The sequence below is a fragment of the Lipotes vexillifer genome, unplaced genomic scaffold (assembly GCF_000442215.2).
Source record: "Lipotes vexillifer unplaced genomic scaffold, Lipotes_vexillifer_v1.1 scaffold1011, whole genome shotgun sequence".
In the NCBI taxonomy this organism is placed as follows: domain Eukaryota; kingdom Metazoa; phylum Chordata; class Mammalia; order Artiodactyla; family Lipotidae; genus Lipotes; species Lipotes vexillifer.
Window position 1 is genome coordinate 614,718 of NW_006787698.1, and position 18,827 is coordinate 633,544.

The window sequence follows — 18,827 nt, forward strand, 5'->3', positions numbered from 1 at the left end:
ATGGCCGCTGAGCCTGTGCGTCCGGAGCCTGTGCTCCGCAACAGGAGAGGCCACACAAGTGAGAGGCCCGCGTACTGGAAAAAAAAAAAAAAAGTCATCCAGGGAACTCCCCAGCGGTCCAGTGGTTAGGACTCGGCGCTTTCACTGCTGAGGGCCTGTGTTCAATCCCTGGTGGGGGGACTAAGATCCCGAAAGCTGCTCGGCACAGCCTAAAAATAAAAACAAAAAATAAAAAGTAAAGAAGTCACCCAGCTTAAGTAGTTGTGGAAAATTGGGGGGCTGGGGGCTCTGTGCTTCATTTCAGTTCATTCTTTCAGGCTGTTTCCTGAACTGCCATTGCTCTTAATCCACCACAATTTTTGCCATGTTGCTGTTATTTACTTAACATTATTGTTAACCTGACTCCGTTCTAAAACATGGGTTACCAAACTGTGATCCACAGGCCAAAGGTGGCCTGTGGCCTGTTTTTGTAGATACAGTTTTATTGGCACACCTACACACCCATTTGTGTGCATATCACCCATGGCTGCCTTTGCTCTCAGGGGGCAGAGGTGAGTGATTAAAACAGCGATTCTGTGACCTGCAAAGCCAAAATATTTACTCATATAATAAGATGGAAACAAATGATACTAGAGGTGGCGCTAATGTTGCAATTAAAGCAGGGTAGGGTAGTTCTGATGGGAGTACCTTAGGAGGTGTGCATACTGCTTGTGGCTCCCTGTATTAGTTACCTAGTGCTGTGTAACAAGTGATCCCCAAATCTAGCAGCTTAAAACAACAGGGATCTGGATGTGGTTTCACTGGGTTCTCGGCTTCAGGGTCCGTTACAGCTGCAATTGAGATGTTGCCTGCGGCTGGGGTCTCACTGGAAGGCCCGACTGGGGTAGGATCCGTGTCAAACCCACCCACGTGGTTGTTGGCAGAATTCACTTACGGACCCTTAGCCAGAGGCCACACTTAGTTCCTTGCCTGCACGGACTGGCTTCATGAGGAGAGTCTGCTAGAAGTGACGGCCCATCACCGTTGCCGTGTTCCGCGGTTAGAAGCAAGCCACAGATCCCTCCCACGTTCCAGGGGAGGGGCTCACATGGGTGTGACAACCAGGAGGTTGGGGTCATGGGAGCCACCTGAGGGTCTACTTGCAGACCCCCCTGCACAGTGAGCTTTGCAAGGGTCCATGTGTTGATGAGTGTGTCCCCAGAACCTAAGACCAGCCAGGCACTTAGTAGGTGCTCAGTTAATGTATGTAGCCTGAGTGGGTATCTCCCCATTCATGGATGAGGAAATTGAGGCGCAGGGAGCCCCACACTTCTGCCCACTCTCTGCCACCCTCCCCTTTCCTCCACACTGCACTGGAATTGTTTCTTTAATTCTTATTTTCCCCGCAGGCTTTTACGCTTTGCTCTCCCACCCGTGTCTTGGGAACAGTTTGGCTCCTGGTCCCCAATTTTCTTGCAGGGGTTCCCAGGGCCGAGCAGGCACAGGGACAGCGCAGCAACACTTTGGGCAGGGGGTCTGTTGTGTGTGCTGACCCTTCAGGGCCTCAGCCTGCACGCCCCCTCGCTCCCTGCCCTGAGCCCGCCACCCCAAGATCCACACCCACTTTTTGCTCTCTGGAGCCTGCCCTTTCCCGCTCGCTGCCGACAGTCCCCGTCCCCCAGGAGTTCCATGTGTCATCTGGTCCTTGGGAGCTGTCAGGCCTCATCCGGAATCTCTTCCATCAACTCCCTTGGGGGCTGCCTGGCTGCCGGAGCACATCAGAGGGACTGGGGGGGGGTGGTCTCCCCTATGCTGGAAACCCCTCCCTCCTGAGCCTGGGCTTCACAAAGGAGACAAGGGGCTGCTCCTGCTTCCCAAGCTCTCACTGAGGGCCAAGCGCTGCCCCAAGCTCCCTCCATGCCAGGGCTCTGCCACCCATGCCGTCGGGCACATGCTCCCTTACCCACCGCCCCATTTTACAGATGGCAGGAGGCTCCTTGGCCAAGGGCTCAGAGTGGGTGAGGGGCTGGACCTGTCTTTGAAACTGCGAGGCTCCAAGGCTACACCTTCGATCACCACGCCCTATAGACTGGGAGCTTCCAGGGAATGGTCTGTGCTTCCCCCATCAGGCTGGGGCCCTGGAAGGCCAGTGTTAGACTGGGAGCCCTTGAAAGCAAGCACATATTTCCTGTGTCAGACTGGGTACTTCGAAGGTCGGTCTTACGCCTCCTCCATCAAGACTGGAAGCTCCTAAGGTCAGAGCCGCGCCTCTCCCTTCAGACTGGGAGCCTATTGACGCTTGCACACATCTCCTCCGTTAGACTGGGGGCTGCTGAGGGCAGGACCATGTCTCTCCCATCAGACTGTGAGCTGAAGGCAGGGCTGTGTCCAGGAGCTTCTGAGAGCAGAGGTCGTCTCTCCTATCAGACTAGGAGCTCCTAAATCAGGGCCATGTCTCCTCCATCAGATCCCACCGTGGGTCATCCCCACTTGGTCCCCTCCTGTCCTGGTGCCTTGGCTCCCATCCCCCCTGCAGACATGGGGATCCGTGAGTCGAGAGCAGGCGCAGCCCCCAGCCAGGGACCTCCTCTGGCTTCTTCCTGAGGTCCCACCCACCCTAAGCATATATTGAGCACTTACTGTATGCCATACAAGAAAATACTATTCAGGGGCTTCCCTGGTGGTGCAGTGGTTAAGAATCCGCCTGCCAATGCAGGGGACACGGGTTTGAGCCCTGGTCCGGGAAGATCCCACATGCCATGGAGTAACTAAGCCCGTGCACCACAAATACTGAGCCTGCGCTCTAGAGCCTGTGAGCCACAACTACTGAGCCCAAGTGCCGCAACTACTGAAGCCCATGCGCCTAGAGCCTGTGCTGCGCAACAAGAGAAGCCACCGCAATGAGAAGCCCGCGCACCACAACGAAGAGTAGCCCCCGCTCGCCGCAACTAGAGAAAGCCCGCACGCAGCAACGAAGACACAATGCAGCCAAAAATAAATAAGTAAAAAATAAATACATTTATTTAAAAAAAAAATTTTTTTTTAAGGCACCCAAAACAGTGCCAGGCAGTAAGCGCTCAACAGAGGTTAGCTGTTCCATTTCATAGATGGGAAAATAGGCCAGGTCACTTACTCAAGGTCAGGTGGGCTGGGATTCCAGAAACCCAGCGCTACCCGGGGGGAGACCTTGATGGAGCAGACCCTGATAGACCGTCGTTCAGACCCTGAATGCTGGGGAAAAAGAGGTCCCCTCAGCCCAGGACCCCCAGACCACTCACCTCCTTGCCTTTGTCCATGCAGTGCCTGCCTCCTGGCTTTGCTCTCTTGCTCCCTCCTCCCCCAATCAGAAAGGCAAAACCCAAGAGGTTACTGGCTATTCAAGGTCATACCACTGCAGGGCCGCCGGACCTCCAGCCTGGCTCTAACCTTCGTCCACCATCTCCCGCCCCTCCTCAAGCCCCCTCCCTGCTCCTGCAGTGGGAGTGGGGGCAGCCCCAGGAGAAGCCAGCTCAAAAGCGCAGGAAAGTCAAACGCCGTTTGATTCTGCCTCCAGGGCCTCTAATTGCTATTCCTGACACACACTGGAATTAGAAGGCCCTTGTCAAATATTTATACCTTAGACATCGCGTATTTATCTGACAGGGAGAGGACTCGGATTTGATGAGATCTGTCAACAGCCGGGTATTGCCTTGCGGCTGACAGAAAACAGGACAATTACCTGCCGTGCTCCCTGGGCAGTCCCCAGGGATGCTGCCTTGTCGCTGATCAGAGAGGGCGGGGTGGGGTGGGGGTCTGTGTGAGTGCTCTTGGGGAGGGAGGACCGAGTTCAACAGGTTCGTGTGGAGGCCAACTCAGCCAAAGCAGGAAAGAGGAGGGGAGGACATACGGACACCCCTGCTGCCGTGAGGGGCCTTGCCTCATCGGCTCTGGACCTCAGTTTTCCCATCTGGAAAATGGGGCTAACAGTGGAGGGGAGATGGAGAACCTCTGATTCCACAAAGAGACTAGATGGGGGTCGAATGCCATCCCAAGCCAGGCCATATCACAGCATCCAGGCAGAAATGAGCTGTGGGGTGTGTCTCCCCTCTCTGTGCCTCAGTTTCCCCATCAGGAAAAAAATGTCACATCCTCCTGAAGATCCTTCCTCCAGCTCTCTGAGTTTTTCCTATTAGAAACCCCATTTTTCAAATCAGGAAACCAAAGCGTGGCCTGCATAGACATTGCCCAGGCCCCACTATTCTTTGAGGGGGCGGAGTGGGGGAGAGCTCACAACAGTGTCAGCTCTGACTTGTGTCTGGTCCTGCCTCCCCTCCAAGCCACACCCACCCTAGGGGGCTTGGAGAAGGGAATCTGAGGTTCCATCCTTCCTGACTATCCCTCTCTTACTCTTTCTATTAGGGGTCAGTGAGCAAGCCCCCTTATGGGGAAAGAAAAAAAATGTGTTTGCTTTGGAACTGGTCAGCAGCTCCCTTTGCCTCTCTTACTCCCCCCAAATCCGTTAGTGTCCTCACCCCCTGACAGCTGCAGCTGCCAACAGGCAGTCAGGCCAGGCGAGACACCTCTCATTTCTGTCCCCCTCCCGGCCTCCACCCCCAAAAACCACAAAGGGACAGATGCTGAAGGCACACTCCAGGCACAGATACCATCTCCTTTCCCCTGGCCAGCTGCCCCAAACCCCTTCCCCCATCCTGCAATTAGTCCCCTGGGGAGAGGGGACGGAGAAGAGCCCTCTTGGGGGAGGGGAAGCCAGAACCCCGTCCCTTCCGTTGCAAACCCCCCTTCCTTCGGCTGCCTCAATATCCATTTTAGCCGGTGACCTCTGGAACAATTTCCACAACCCCAATCTCCTGGTCAGTTTCGCCGCCAGATCCTGGTTCAATTTCAACCCTCAATAGTGGTCACGCTCACCCCCTCTGCTGGTCAATTTCATCCCTGCTCGCGGTCAAGTCCAGCCCTCCATTTCCCGGCCAATTTCCACCTCCCCTCCCTCTCCCCCTTCCCCATCTCAACACCTCTCGCTCTCCGGAGCAAGGTCAGCCCCTGTGGGTTTCCCCCTCCCGTGCTCCTCGCTCGCTCCTGCCAGCCTCGGTCCTCCGGGTCACTGTCCAGCCGCCGCGGCCTCGGCCCCCGCGACTCCCGCCCCGCATCCCCCCTCCCTCCCCGGGCAGATGCTCCCCTCCCTCCCCAGAACAGCTGAAGGTCTCAGTCACCTCCGAGGGGAGCGCAGGGGGAGGGGAGGGGAGGGGGCGGGGAACCCTTGACGTCGCTGCCCGGGACCCGGCCCGGGGCTGGTAGGGGCTGGGGCGTCCGTCTGAGAGCCCCCTCCCCAAAGTCCCACCTCCCGGGCGCGCGCCGGCGGCTGCGGCTAAAGTCTTTCCGAAAGCGTCAAGGGGGATTGGAGATTTTATTTTCCTTTGTGCCCGCGACTGGGGCCGGATCGAGGCGGCCGGGCCGGGGGCCGCGGGATTGGGGCTCCCCCCGGAGCGGCGAGGAGCGCAACAAAGGATGCGCCGCACCGGGGTCACCGTCCCCGCGGCCCAACTTTGCGCGCGGCGCCCGAGTCCCCGGGGAGCCTGCCCGCTGCGCTGAGAACCCAGGCGTCCGGGCTGAGCCAGGGCTTGGGGGCGTCCGCAGGCGGCGCTTTCCCCGCCCCCGGCCCCCAGGAGGGGATCCCGGAGCTTCCCGGAGGCAACGGGTGGCCGAGCCGTGCAAGGAGAGCGCGCTGCCCGCGGAAACTCCGCGGATGCCCCTCGCTCTGGCTGGACGACCCCGCGCTCGGCGTTCAGGGCCCTACGGGGCGCCCCCTTCCCCCGCCGTCCTTCCAGAGCCGGGCTAAGGTGCGCTTTTGCTTCTCTTCCCCCTTCCTCCCTCCTCTGTCTCCTCCTTTTCCCCGCTTTTCCCCCTCCTCTGAGCCCAGCCAAGGGTCACACCTGATTTTCTCCTTCTCCCTTCCTCCCTTCCTTCTCCCCCTGCTCCTCCCTGGGGACTCTGCCGAGGAAGGGGGCCCAGAAGAGGGCATGTGGGTCCTCTTCTGACAGTGGCCAGGTTTGGGGTGACACGCGCTCAAATGGCCAAGTGGCTACGAGACTACCTGAGCTTTGGCGGTCGGAGGCCCCCTCCGCAGCCGCCCACCCCCGACTACACGGACAGCGACATCCTGCGGGCCTACCGGGAACAGAAGGATCTGGACTTTGAGGACCCCTATGAGGATGCAGATGGCCGCCTAGAGACCGACTCCGCGGGGCCCGGGGACTCCAAGGGCCCTGGAGACACCAAGTACGACTCTCCAAAGCACCGGCTCATCAAGGTGGAGGCAGTAGACATGGCCAGAGCCAAGGTCTTGCTGGGCAGCCCCCGGGAAGAGGTGCGTGGCTAAGGCCCAGGAGTGGCCCCAGGAGACTGGGTGGGGCGGCCAGGCCAGGTTTCCCCAGGACTTTGGGGAGCGTGTTTTGTGTGTTACCCCAGGGAAAGACCAGGGCACCAGCCAGACACTCCCCAATCCTCCATCCGCTTCGTGGAGTTTGATATCTGCCCCTTTTCACTGCACAGCGCTGGTTGTCCTCCTCCCTCTCTGACTGGCTTTGTGCCCCTGTCCTCCTGCTTCCTGATTCCCCCCTTCTGGATCCCTCCGCACAGCTTCCCTTCCTCTTAGCAGCTGAAGGGATCTTCCTTAAGCAGATCTGAGTGAGTCAGTTTCCTGCGGGCACTTAAACATCCTCACCACCACTCTCCACCCTTCCTCTCTTATTACTCCCATTTTACAGAAGTGGAAACTGAGGCTCACAGAAGAGAAGTGACTGGCCCAAGGTCACATGGCTTTAGCTTGTTAGAACTTGAACCCAAACCTTCCTCCAATGCCCATGCTTTTTTTTTTTTTCAGTACTTTTCCTAGAGGATCAGGGGGTCCACCCCAAACCCTCTGTGGAGAGACAGAGAAGCCTTCAAAGAGGGTTACGGTAGGCTGTGTCAGGTAGTGGTTAATGGCACAGAGAAAGGTAGGAGGAAGCAGGGACTCGGGGAAGCAGACAACCTAGGATCAAACGCTGCTTCTTATTTATCAGCTGTGTGACCCTGAGCAAGTCACTTGCCTTCTCTATGCCTTGGTTTCCTCATCTGTAAAATGGGGATAAGGTACTTACTGAGTGTTGGTACTACAAGTAAATATATATGAAGCCTTTAGAACAGTACTGGCACCTAATCATTAAAATGATTGAAGGAGGGAGGTAGGGATCTGTGTCGGGGAGAATCAGAACAGCACAGAGGAAGAGAGCAAGTGAAGCTCTATCTGCAAACACTCGTGGGTGGAAGAGAAAACTACTTGCTTGGAGGGGATGTATCAGATGACACAGAGACAGCGGGCAAGAGGTGTAGTATTGCCCAGCAGGGGTATTCAGAGCTAGGCTTGGTCCCCCTGAGCCCTTGACTCCCTCCCCTTCCTTTCTGTCTCCAGTTGGAGGTCGACACCGAGTACTCGGACCCCTTTGATGCCCAACCTCACCCGTCACTCCCAGATGACGGCTACATGGAGCCCTACGATGCCCAGCGAGTCATGAGCGGTGAGTGGGCAGAGCTTGGGGGAAGGTGACAGGGTCCCAGGTGGGAGTGGGAGCTGACCAGTGTCCTTGGCCTCCCAGAACTGCCATACAGGAGGGTGCAGCTGTATGACACTCCCTATGAGGAGCAGGACCAAGATCTGGGAGATGGGCCTCCTTCAGGGTGGAAACCTCGGCAGAGCCGGCTGCCCCAGGAGGATGAACGGCCAGCAGACGAGTATGACCAGCCCTGGGAGTGGAAGAAAGACCACATCTCCAAGGCGTTTGCAGGTGCTTCTCTGACCCTGACCTCTGAATGCCTGTGTCCCTCTATTTCCTGCTGTGGTCACATCCCCTGTTTCAACTTACAGAGTAAATCCCCATCACCTGTCACTTTGGTAGTTTGTTAATTCTCACTAAAGTGTGAATGACTGACAGTCATAATCTTCCCAGGAGAATCTGTAACTTCCTTGGAAACTGAAACCCCATTTATTTATTTATTTATTTATTTATTTATTTATTTATTTATGCTGCACCGCGTGGCTTGCGGGATTTTAGTTCCCCGACCAGGGATTGAACCCGGGCCCTCGGCAGTGAAAGTGCAGAGTCCTAACCACTGGACGGCCAGGGAATTCCCCTTTCAGAGTGCAATGGAACCTACTCATTTTGCTCAGTATAGTGCAGGAATAGGCTTTGATGTCAGACTAGATCTGGGTTTGTGTCACTTGGGCAAATCCCTTTATCTCCCTGAGTCTCAGTTCCCTTACCTGTAAAATGGGGATCATTCTAGTACCTATCGAATAGGGTACTTGTAAATTGAGTTCTAAAGTGCTCAATTACACAGGAGCCATTGTGGAAGAAGGTAGCATTTCCTGGAGTTGATTCGTAACTGAGTTGAGTAAGCTTGGATAAGTCTCTGAACCTCAGTTTCCTCTTCTGTAAAGAGAGAATAATAAGGTCAGCTTTAAGAAATAAAATAACTTGGACTTCCCTAGCGGACCAGTGTTTAAGACTTCGTTCTTCCATTGCAGGGGGCACGGGTTCGATCCCTGGTTGGGGAACTAAGATCCCACATGCTGCATGGTGCGGCCAAAAAATATATATATAGGAAAAAAATAACTTGGACCAGGAAGAGTTGTGCGTACCCAAATCTGCCCCAGAAGTTGTAGGACTGTGAGGGAAATTGGAGCTCAGTACCTCAGTCTACCTGTCTGTGTATTGAGGGTGGTTTTCTAGCTCTATGAGTTGGCCAAAATCAGGCAGAACTTCCCACCCACCCCTCTAGCCACACCCCCTGCTCTCTGATTTATCACTCAGGGAACTGCCCACCCTTCCATGCCACCAGATTCAAGAGTGACCACACCCCTTTCTTCTGAAGGCTAATTGGTTGCTCGTGTACCAATCCCGCCCCAGCCTTAAGCCCAACCCCTCCTCTTCTGGGTTCTGATAGGTTTCCCTAAGCTGGCACCGCCTTCCTACTGAAATTCCACTGGCTTGCCCCCACCCCACCCTCTTGAGATAGGCGGGACTTAACCATTTTCTCTTTAAACCTTCTCCAGTGCAGTTTGACGGTCCAGAGTGGGAAAGAACCTCAGGCTCAGCCAAGGAACTCAGGAGACTCCCGCCCAGAAGCCCCCAGCCTGCAGAGCGCGTGGACCCGGCCCTGCCTCTGGAAAAGCAGCCGTGAGTGGGGAAGTTGAAGATGGAGTTGAATCCCTCCCTGCCCCACACCAGCCACAGATTCCTCGGGCCAGGGGGGCTGGAGGAACTTTTCACTCATTCACTTCGTTCATTTCTTCAACTAATCTTCACTGGGTGACAGCGCCTGCTGTGGGCCAGACACCCAGCTCGGTGCAAAGCAGAATCAGGTGGCGTCTCCATTCCCTCCGGCGTCAGATTCTGGGTTCAAATCCCTTTTCTGTCTTTTGGCTGTGTGGCCTTGGGCAAGTCACTTAACCTCTCCAAACCTTGGGCTCAGCACCTCCAAGAGAGTGCCTGCCTCACACAGAATAAAAGGGGATTTCCTCCCTTCCCTTGAGTGGGGTTTATAAGCCTGAGGGCAAAGAGACGTCTTTCTCACCCCCAGGAGATCTTGTGGTGAAAGTGGGAGAAGCAGGATTTTGAAGGGGTCCCAACTTTAGGCTAGGGTGAAGCTCACAAGCTGGGAGAGTCTGGGTGTTCTCTGTGTCTCTCCAGTCTAGGAGCTTCTCAGGGAACTCCCCGAGCCCCCAGAGCCCAGCCCTGTGAGTACCAGGGTGTGTATCACAGTCATTCCCAAACCTCTTAGGTGGGCCGTACAGAACTGCCTGATTAACACAAGCACAGGGTATTTTCTTTCAATACAAACAGCTGTTTGGTGCTCATCTGTCTTTGACACTTTGTTCCCACTGCTAACTTCTCTGTGAGCACATAAAAGAAAAATATTATGTAACATGGTACAGGTGGGTTGGGGATACAGGATGTGGTGACGCTCATGAAAGTGATATGCAAGTGATTCGAGTTGGGGGATTAGGGAGGGGTTGAGGACACTTGGAGACCCAGCTGAGGGAGGCTGTAAAAATCAAGGTCGGGGTACGTGCTCAATTGGAAGGAGCAGCTCCAGGTTGACCTGGGTTCAGGTCCCTCCCAGGGAGAACCTTGTCTGCCTGAAAACCAGGCTCCTCTTGAGAAATCCAAGGGAATTTGTCTCACTTGTTTGCCTGGACGTCACAAGTCCTTTAAAGAGCTGTGCCTGCATCTGGCCCCAGGACGTGTTGGAAAGGGGGATTGCCCTTCAGGAGACCTCTGTCCCCACTCCCTAGGTGGTTTCACGGCCCGCTGAGCCGGGCAGATGCTGAGAACCTCCTGTCGCTCTGCAAGGAAGGCAGCTACCTCGTGCGGCTCAGCGAGACCAGCCCCCAAGACTGCTCCCTATCCCTCAGGTGAGACCGCAGGTCCCTGGAGGGACAGAGGGTCACAGGACTGCATGCTTTCCGGAGCAGAGGGGTGTGTCTCCAGCAGCCAGTGGGCGGGACTTCCAGGGCTGATGGACAGAGCTTTCAGGCCAGGGGGTGGGGCTTCTAGGCCAGAGGGCAGGGCTTCCAGAGAGGCCACTGGCTGGGTTCCGACTGAGAATGAACTCCCTGTCACTGGAGGTATGCAAGAAGATGGAGAGGAAGCCATACCATAGATCTAGGGCTTGAGTGAGATGGGGAACCAGGGACCCTAGACTGAGGGTAACTAGTGAGGAGCCCAGGACAGGTAGCACAAGGTGTCAAGAGGTGTGGAGAGAAAGTGCCTTCTGTGTTCCTGGGGAGGGACCTCCACCTGCTAGGAGCTCCAGCCTGTCTTGATAGGGGACAAGCTCAGAAGCCATCCCCGCAGTGTGGAACTAGCCAAGAGCTTGACGCCAAGTGGCTGTTAATCAGAAATATTAGGGGATGCCAGCGTCGGGCTCCTGGGGGCCATGAGGGGGTGGCTTTAGGGTTGGAGAGTGTGGGCGGGTCTGGAGTGCTGAGTACCCCCTCTGACTCCTGTCTCCAGGAGCAGCCAGGGCTTCCTGCATCTGAAGTTTGCTCGGATCCGAGAGAACCAGTTCGTGCTGGGTCAGCACAGTGGCCCCTTCCCCAGCGTGCCGGAGCTGGTGCTCCATTATAGCTCCCGCCCACTGCCCGTGCAGGGCGCTGAGCATCTGGCCCTGCTGTACCCCGTGGTCTCACAGACCCCCTGACTGAGCCTCAGCCCCCCGCCCTAGGCTGTGAGGACCCAGATCAGTGGCTGCAAATGGTGGAGGTCTTTCCAGTCCTGGAGAAGGCTGGATGGAGAGACCCCCCTGTCCCTCCAGGCTCTGGGTCTTCATCAGAGCCGCCCTGCTCAGCCTCCTTCTGGGTTCTACGGATCAGAATCGTGTCTCGAAGCCCTCCTCTGGCCTGGAAAATAAATAAGTTATTGTGTATTTCAAGTGTCCTTTCTGGGAGATGGGGATCTCAGCCCCTCAGAAGGAAGAGGGGAGGCAGACCCTTGGAGGGGGAAGAGCATCCCCAGCTCCTTGTTTTGGAGATGGAGCTGGGGTTGGAGCCTGAATGGCTCACAGGGAGGGAGCAGAATTCAGAGAGCTGGAGACAGGCAGGGAGAGAGAGGCATGGAGGCAGGTAAAAACCTGGAGACAGTGGATGGAGACCAGCAGATTAAAAAGATGGAGGAACGGAGGGGGCGAGGCTCTCAGGCCAACCCTGCCCCCACCCTGCCCCTCCTCCTTATCCGGGGCGGGCAGGCGGGCGGGCAAGGGCTGATGCTGCAGAAAGGACATCTGTCCCCATGGAAACAGCAGAAGTGGGGGAGGGGAGCCCTGCCCAGCTGGTGTCACTTCAAGGTGACAGTCGGGCAGGAGACCCCAGGGGCTGATAAATGCCAGGAAGCCCCTATCTCCCCCCGCACCCAACTCCAAGCCTGCCTGGGGGAGAGATACCAGCTGGGGAGGGGGTGCGTCCAGCTCCGGGCACTGTTTTGAAGCCAGGGGCATCACTTCTCTCTGCTAATTGGACATGTCTCTCCAAGGATAAGAGGCGGAAGGCTTGCGAGTTGTCAAAGAGCCGCCTCACCACAGTGGTCCTCTGAGACCCCCCTGATGACTCCTCAGATCTCTTTAGCACTCCCAAATTGTCACAAATTCTGGCTTTGGTTTCTTCATGAGCCTTTATTGGGTGTCCTTTGGGCAAGGGAGAAATCCAGCCTCATAGAAATGAGGAGGGGGCGTGTCTCAGGATGAACTGCTGGACTTCGCGATCCTCTTGGAATAAGTCACATCTTTACATAGCTGCTGGTGGGGGGGGTCCTCTGTGGGTCTCTGGGGGTTCTAGTTCATCTTCCCACTTCAAAGAATCCTCTTGGCCTGGGCCAGGAGGGACTCCAACTGCAGAGATGGGGTGACTGGGCCTGGGGCTGGAGGAAGATTTGGGAGCCAGAGGCCGCTTGGGGGTGGGGGGGCCAGGGGAAAGAGATCGAATAGAAGCTTTGGCCCTTCTGATTCTTGCTGGAGATGTCCAGCACCTTCCCCTACACAGGCCATGCCTCACTCTTCCTTGAGGCCCTCCGGGGCTGGTATAAGGCATTGATGTAGAGTGGATTCCCTGCATTGGAAGGAGCGGGGTATGACACCAAGAGGGGAGAATCACTTAAAAGAGCCTGGCCCTCTCCAGCCCACTTTCTGGAGGCTTTGTCTGTGCCTCTGAAAAACATGGGTGTAGGGGCCAGCCTTCCCCATCTATTCCCCTTCTCTGCCTCCCAGCCTCACCCTCGCTTCTTCCAAAAGGGGCAGGTATCAAAGTCAGAAGGGTCTGCGTTCCATCCTTGTCAAGAAGCTGCAGTTCCCGCCTCCGCCACGCGGGGGCGGGGTCGCCAGTGGACTGCGGTGTTCGTGGGAACCGTCCGCCCTCCGAGCGGCTACCTGAGCGGTTCCTTACCTGCGTCTCTGTTCCGGCAGCGGCGGCGGCCCCACGTCCAGGCGCCCAGAGCGAAAGCGGTCACGGCCACCGCCCCAGTCACCAGCAGTGCGAAGGAGAGCCCTGGGAAGGCGGTGGTGGTTTGTGGGCGGTCTGACTGGGGGCGGGGCACGGGGGCGGGGTGGGGCGGGGCTGGAGGAGGGACACGTGGGCGGAACTCACCTGAGAAGCTCCGGTTCAGTAGCCAGCCATCTGCCGAGAAGAAACCTACGTCTCAGGGCTCACCTTCGAGTCCAGCTTCCTGCACTTCAGGGTAAGAGCCCCTCTACTCCGTGTGGGACCTCAGGGTTCTTGCCCCTGCCATGCTGTGTGAGTTCAGGCACGGATTTGCTCTGAATCTGTTTCCTCTTTTGAAGAAAGGATACTAATCATTCCTATCTTGCTGGGTTATTGTGAAGTAACTGCCAACGGGATTTTCTCATCATGAGCTCCATCATCCCCACCATGAGCTGCACCACCCTTGTCATGAGCCCCATTGCTGCCATAATAGGCTCCACCGTTCCCATCACAAGCCTTATCATCCCCACCCTTTGTCCCATCACCCTGAGCATGAGCTCCATCATCCTCATTTTGAGCTCCACCATCTTCACCAGGAACTTTGCCAACACCACCATGTGCTCCATCATCCTGATCATGGGCTCTATCGTTCTCATGGCTCCTGTTTTTTGAGTGTCTACACTGTGTTAATCCCAAGAAAACTGAGCCTCAGAGAGCCTGAGTCACTTGCCTGGAGTCACACATCCAGGCAACAGCTGGGCCATGCTTTGAACAAAGGTGTTTCTCCCCTCAGCTTCCCTCTCCCTTCCCTGCTTCAGAAAGAAAGGAAAGGAAAAGAACCAAACCAAACCAAACAAACAAACAAACTTACACGGGCCTGAATTTTTGAGTCTTGCTGAATAATCAGTATCATAGACACAATAATAACCACTTATGTTTACTGAGGACTTAACTGTGTTCCAGACCCTGCAATAAACTCTTTAGATATAATCACTTTAAATTCACCTAATCTGATGAGGAAAGCACTATTGGATGAATTTTGATGACTAAGGAAACAGGCACAGAAGGGTCAAGTCACTTGCCCAAGGTCACACAGCAAGTGAATGGCAGAATGGGGATGTTATTTCAGGTCTGTAAAACTGACATGAACCCCAGCCAAAGGCGCCTTCTCCTGTGACTAAGACGAGACCCAGAGCCCCCAACCCCTTCATCTTGCAGGTTCTAAAGTTGGCAGTGGTCCCAGGGTTCCAAGCAGCTGTTCCGGGATGGGAAAGCCAGCTGTGGGGAGCTGGACCTGTGCCCACTTACTCTCGCTCCCTCACAGCTGCCAACAACTCACAGCCTGGTGCCTCTGCTACCCTGCCTCTGCTAATTGGTAATTGGCCCCCTTGTCACTGGAGGGGTGGGGGGCAGGCAGGACAGCCATAACACACCGCCCCGGAGGCAGGCAGTGGGTGGGTCCTGCCAGCTGGAGACAAATGGGCGTCTCTTGGGCCTGGGAGCCCGGGTGGTGCTTCATTCTGCCTGATACGGGCCAGGCATGTGCCCAAGGCCCTCGGGAACCGCCGATAGAGAGCAGGACCCCATTGGGTCAACCTAGGTCTCCGGCCCCTATGGTTTGGCCTATTATGGGGTGTCATGCAGAGTGGGGGAAACGCATGAGGTGGGCTCTGGAGAAAGCTGGCTGCATCCCCGGCTTGTGTGTGTGGTTGGATGTGTCTTGGCCCTTGCTGGGCCTCAGCTTTATCCTCTGTAAAGTGAGGCAGCTGGCTTAGCTGATCGGGAAAGTGGCTTCCAGCCTTAAGAGTCCATGGCTTTCTTTTTCGTTTATTTGTTTGGCCGCACCACACGGTTTGTGGGATCTTAGTTCCCCGACTCACCAGGGATCGAACCCGTGCCCCCTGCAGTGGAAGTGTGGAATCCTAACCCCTGGACCCCCAGGGAATTCCTGAGAGTCAATGGTTTTCAATTCTGGATTCTGGAATTCTAGAATTTTCTGCTCCTACACACTTTGTGATTGCAAAATTCTAAGAGTCTCTCTGGGACTCCCCTGGTGGTCCAGTGGTTAAGAATCTATCCTGCAATGCAGGAGACACCAGTTTGATCCCCTGTTCAGGGAGCTAGGATCCCACGGGTTGCAGGGCAACTAAGCCAATGTGCCACAACTAGAGAGCCTGAGTGCTGCAACTGGGACTTAACACGGCCAAAATGTAAATAAATACATATTTAGAAAAAAAAATTCTAAGAGTCTCTCTTTTTAAAGAAAGACCGGTTTCCCTGGTGGTGCAGTGGTTAAGAATTCACCTGCCAGTGCAGGGGACACAGGTTTGAGCCCTGGTCCGGGAAGATCCCACATGCCACAGAGCAACTAAGCCCATGTGCCACAACTACTGAGCCTGCGCTCTAGAGCCTGCAAGCCACAACTAGTGAGCCCTCTAGCCACAACTGCTGAAGCCCGCACGCCTAGAGCCCCTGCTCTGCAACAAGAGAAGCCACCACAATGAGAACCCCACACACTGCAACGAAGAGTAACCCCTGCTCAGGGCAACTGGAGAAAGCCTGTGCAAGCAACAGAGACCCAACACAGCCAAAAATTAATTAATTAATTAATTAATATTAAAAATAAGTAAATAAATAAAGTATTTAAGACTACAACTCTAAGATTCTAGAATCTTCCATTCTTTTATTTCAGTGTTTCTCAAGTTTTTTCATTATCACTCCTCTAAGTAGACGTTCTAAGAACCTTAATTTGTTCCCCGATGAAATGTTAATACCACAGACATTCTGTAACTCTCTTTATGGGCTGTCTGCATATCGATGCTTTATACATAAAAAGAGTAAGATTTTCTTTGCTCCCAAGAGCAAATTTTTTTGCGCAGGCCCAGTGGCCATGGCTTACGGGCCCAGCCGCTCCGCAGCATGTGGGATCTTCCCTGACTGGGGCACGAACCCGTGTCCCCTGCATCGGCAGGCAGACTCTCAACCACTGCACCACCAGGGAAGCCCCCACCAAGAACAAGTTTTTGCCTCCTTAGGAGTGACAGTCCCAAGCAGAACATATGCTGTAATTCTCAGAGCTTAGAATTTATGTCCCTAGGATTCTAGAACTGCAAGATTCTATCTTGTGGTTTGAGATTCTGGAATTGTCCTCGGTACAATAGAAATGTGTTGACCAAAAGACAAGTTCTAGATTGTTCACAGCAGCCTTATTCATAATAGCCAGAACCCAGAAGCTGCCCAAATGGTCATCAGTAGGAAATTGGAATGACTGGTGGTGATGGAGGCTGCTCTGCAGCAAGGATGAGCCACTGCTCCACGCACCAACATGGAGGAATCTTCCAGACATCATGTTGAGTGAAAGATGTTGGAGACAGAATATACTCTATGAGTCCATTTAAGTAAAATGTGAAACCAGTTAAAATAGATTTATGCTGTTAGAGGTCAGGATGGTGGGGTGGGCATGAGGATGGCATCTATGAGGAAGCAGATATGTGTGTTCAGCATGGTGCTGGGTACCCAAGTGTGTTCAGGTTGTGAGAATCCATTGCTGTGGTTTGTATACATCCCTCCAAAATTCATATGTTGAATCCTAACCCCCAATATGATGGTAACTGGAGGTCGGGGCCTTTGGGAGGTGATTAGATCATGAGGGTAGAGCCTTCATGAATGGGATCAGTGCTCTTATAAAAGGGACCCCAGGGGACTTCCCTGATGATCCAGTGGTTAAGACTCCACGCTTCCAGTGCAGGGGGCGCAAGTCTGATCCCTGGTTGGGGAACTAAAATGCCACATGCCGTGCGGCATGCCCCCCCAACAAAAGGACCCCAGAGAGCCCCCCGGCTTCTTCTTCCACGTGAGGACATAGCTAGAAGGTACAAGTTATGAAACATGAAGACGGTTCTCACCAGAACAAAACCTTGCTGGTGCTTTGATCTTGGATTTCCAGCCTCCAGAATTCTGAGAAATAAATCTGTGGTTTATTTAAAAACACTACCCAGTCTGTAGTGTTTTGTTATAGCAGTGGCCAAACAGACTAAGACATCCATTGAGCTGGCCACTTACAGTGTGTGCATTTCTCTGTTTGTAGGATGTACTTGAATAGCGTGTTTTATGGGATTGTTTTGAACCAGAATTCAGAATTATATATATTCAAGGGTTATTATAATTGTGATATCTTGGAAGAGGGCTCAGAAAATACGGCCCATTGCCTGTTTTTTTCAATAAAGTTTTATTGGCATCCAGGCCCGCCCATTCCTGTAGGTATGCCTCTGGTGACTTTCATGCTGCAACGGCAGAGTGGAGTCGTTGCAACAGAGGCTGTCTAGTTTACAAACTTCTTGCATCTGCAGACTTTCTGTTCCTAGGAATCTGGTTTGGAGAATTTATGTTTCTAGGAGTTTGAGATTCTACAGTTTTAAGATTTCTAGAAGTTCCAAGTCCCCAACTTGCCCGTACATGCTCTCATACCTGTCTCCACCAGGAGCTGTGTCCCACTGCCCTGGGCCTCCTCCAAATCAGGGATCTCCACGGTCGCCCAGCACATGTAGAGTCCACTGTCATTGAGGCTCACGTGGTCCAGCTGCAGGGTGAGATTGCCAGGCGGCTGCCAGGAGAGCCGTCCCCAAGGCCCGCAGACACCCACGGTGAGACTACCGTTGATGATGCGTGTCTGGCACAAGATGTCACCGTCCTTGGTCCATTCGACGTGTAGCCGCTCCCAGGCCTGGGCCTGCACCACCTGGCAGGCCAAGGTCACCTGGCTGTCCTGCCTCACCTTCAGCAATTTGGGTGCCTGCTGCACACTCAGGCCTGTGGTTCCTTGCAGGGCTGGGGGACAGAAGAGGTGAGTGAGGTGTGAGTGTGTGTGACTTACTGCATTAGCCAGCCCACAGGGATGAGGCAGTAAGAGTCTGAAAGCTTGCTGTCTGTGTGATCTATGCAAGGTTCTTGCTGCGGCTCAATGGCCTCATCTGTGAAATGAGAATAAGTCTCTTGGCACTTGCGAGATTTCAAGGTGGACTGTATGACATGTCAGGCTCTCAGCCACACAAATATTGCCTCGTGTGAGCCAGACCCTATCCTGGCCACTGTGGACACAGACACAGAGGTGACTAAGACAAAAATCCCTACTCTTGTGGAGCTGAGGGTCTCTGGGGAGAGAGAGACACTGGAAGTCGTGAAATGAGAATCCTGATGGAGGAAAGGAATGGGGAGTGGCAATAGGGGATAAGGATGAAGTGAGAGGATCTACTTATAGAGGATGGTCAGGGAAGGCCTCTCAGAGGAGGTGACATTTGAACAGGGATCTGAATGGTAAGACGTAGTCAGTCGTGGGAAGGAAGATATGCAGGAAGAGCACTCCAGACAGAGGGAACGGGCCGTGCAAAGGTCCTGAGGCTGGACCATGCCTGGTAAGTTGCAGGAACAGTGAGGAGGCCCTGTGGCTGTTGGAAAGCTAGCCGGCGAGAGGAAGTGGGATCCAAGAAGTCAGCAGGAGATGGCTTTTTCGAGGCCTGCAGGCCATTGGGGTGGGGTGGGGTGGAGGTACAGAGGTGGGGGTGGGGAAAGGGGAGCAGTTTAGTTTTTAACCTAAGTGTGATGGGAAACCAGGGGAGCAGGGAGGAAATGTGGTCCAATTTAAGTTTTAAAAAGATCACCGTGACTGCCATGGTGAGAACAGACTATGACACAGGGAGATCAGGTGAGGCCAGGAAATGAGGGTCCAGGAGACCAGTGATGTGGGCCAGACCCTGGAAAGAAGTGGTCATAGTCTGAATAGGTTTTGAAAGTTGCCCCCAGAAGGACTACAAGAAGAACTGAATTGAGAGAGAGGGAAAGA

The 18,827-nt window shown here is 54.5% G+C and overlaps 2 protein-coding genes across 2 annotated transcripts in view; one reads left to right on the forward strand and one right to left on the reverse strand.

Moving 5' to 3' along the window:
- The first annotated feature begins 5,572 nt into the window (after positions 1-5,572).
- Positions 5,573-11,444, forward strand: SHD (Src homology 2 domain containing transforming protein D). The gene is made up of 6 exons (XM_007460522.1): positions 5,573-6,343; positions 7,430-7,535; positions 7,614-7,802; positions 9,071-9,194; positions 10,313-10,432; positions 11,034-11,444. Exons 1-6 carry the CDS (start codon positions 6,047-6,049, stop codon positions 11,218-11,220), a joined length of 1,023 nt encoding a protein of 340 aa, XP_007460584.1. The 5' UTR covers positions 5,573-6,046; the 3' UTR covers positions 11,221-11,444.
- A 1,101-nt stretch (positions 11,445-12,545) lies between these two features.
- Positions 12,546-18,827, reverse strand: part of TMIGD2 (transmembrane and immunoglobulin domain containing 2) — a 7,150-nt gene continuing 868 nt past the window's right edge. Inside the window, exons 2-5 of the mRNA XM_007460724.1 lie at positions 17,456-17,815; positions 13,154-13,183; positions 12,953-13,054; positions 12,546-12,619 (exon numbers count right to left, since the gene is read on the reverse strand). Of these exons, the coding sequence (XP_007460786.1) occupies positions 12,546-12,619; positions 12,953-13,054; positions 13,154-13,183; positions 17,456-17,815 (566 nt within the window). The remainder of the gene's footprint in view (positions 12,620-12,952; positions 13,055-13,153; positions 13,184-17,455; positions 17,816-18,827) is intronic.

Coding starts and splice junctions, on each gene's coding strand:
- SHD (XM_007460522.1), top strand. CDS start 6,047: ATGGCCAAGTGGCTACGAGACTACCTGAGCTTTGGCGGTCGGAGGCCC. Junction 7,803..9,070: donor CATCTCCAAGGCGTTTGCAG/GTGCTTCTCTGA, acceptor AACCTTCTCCAG/TGCAGTTTGACGGTCCAGAG. Junction 9,195..10,312: donor CTGCCTCTGGAAAAGCAGCC/GTGAGTGGGGAA, acceptor CCCACTCCCTAG/GTGGTTTCACGGCCCGCTGA.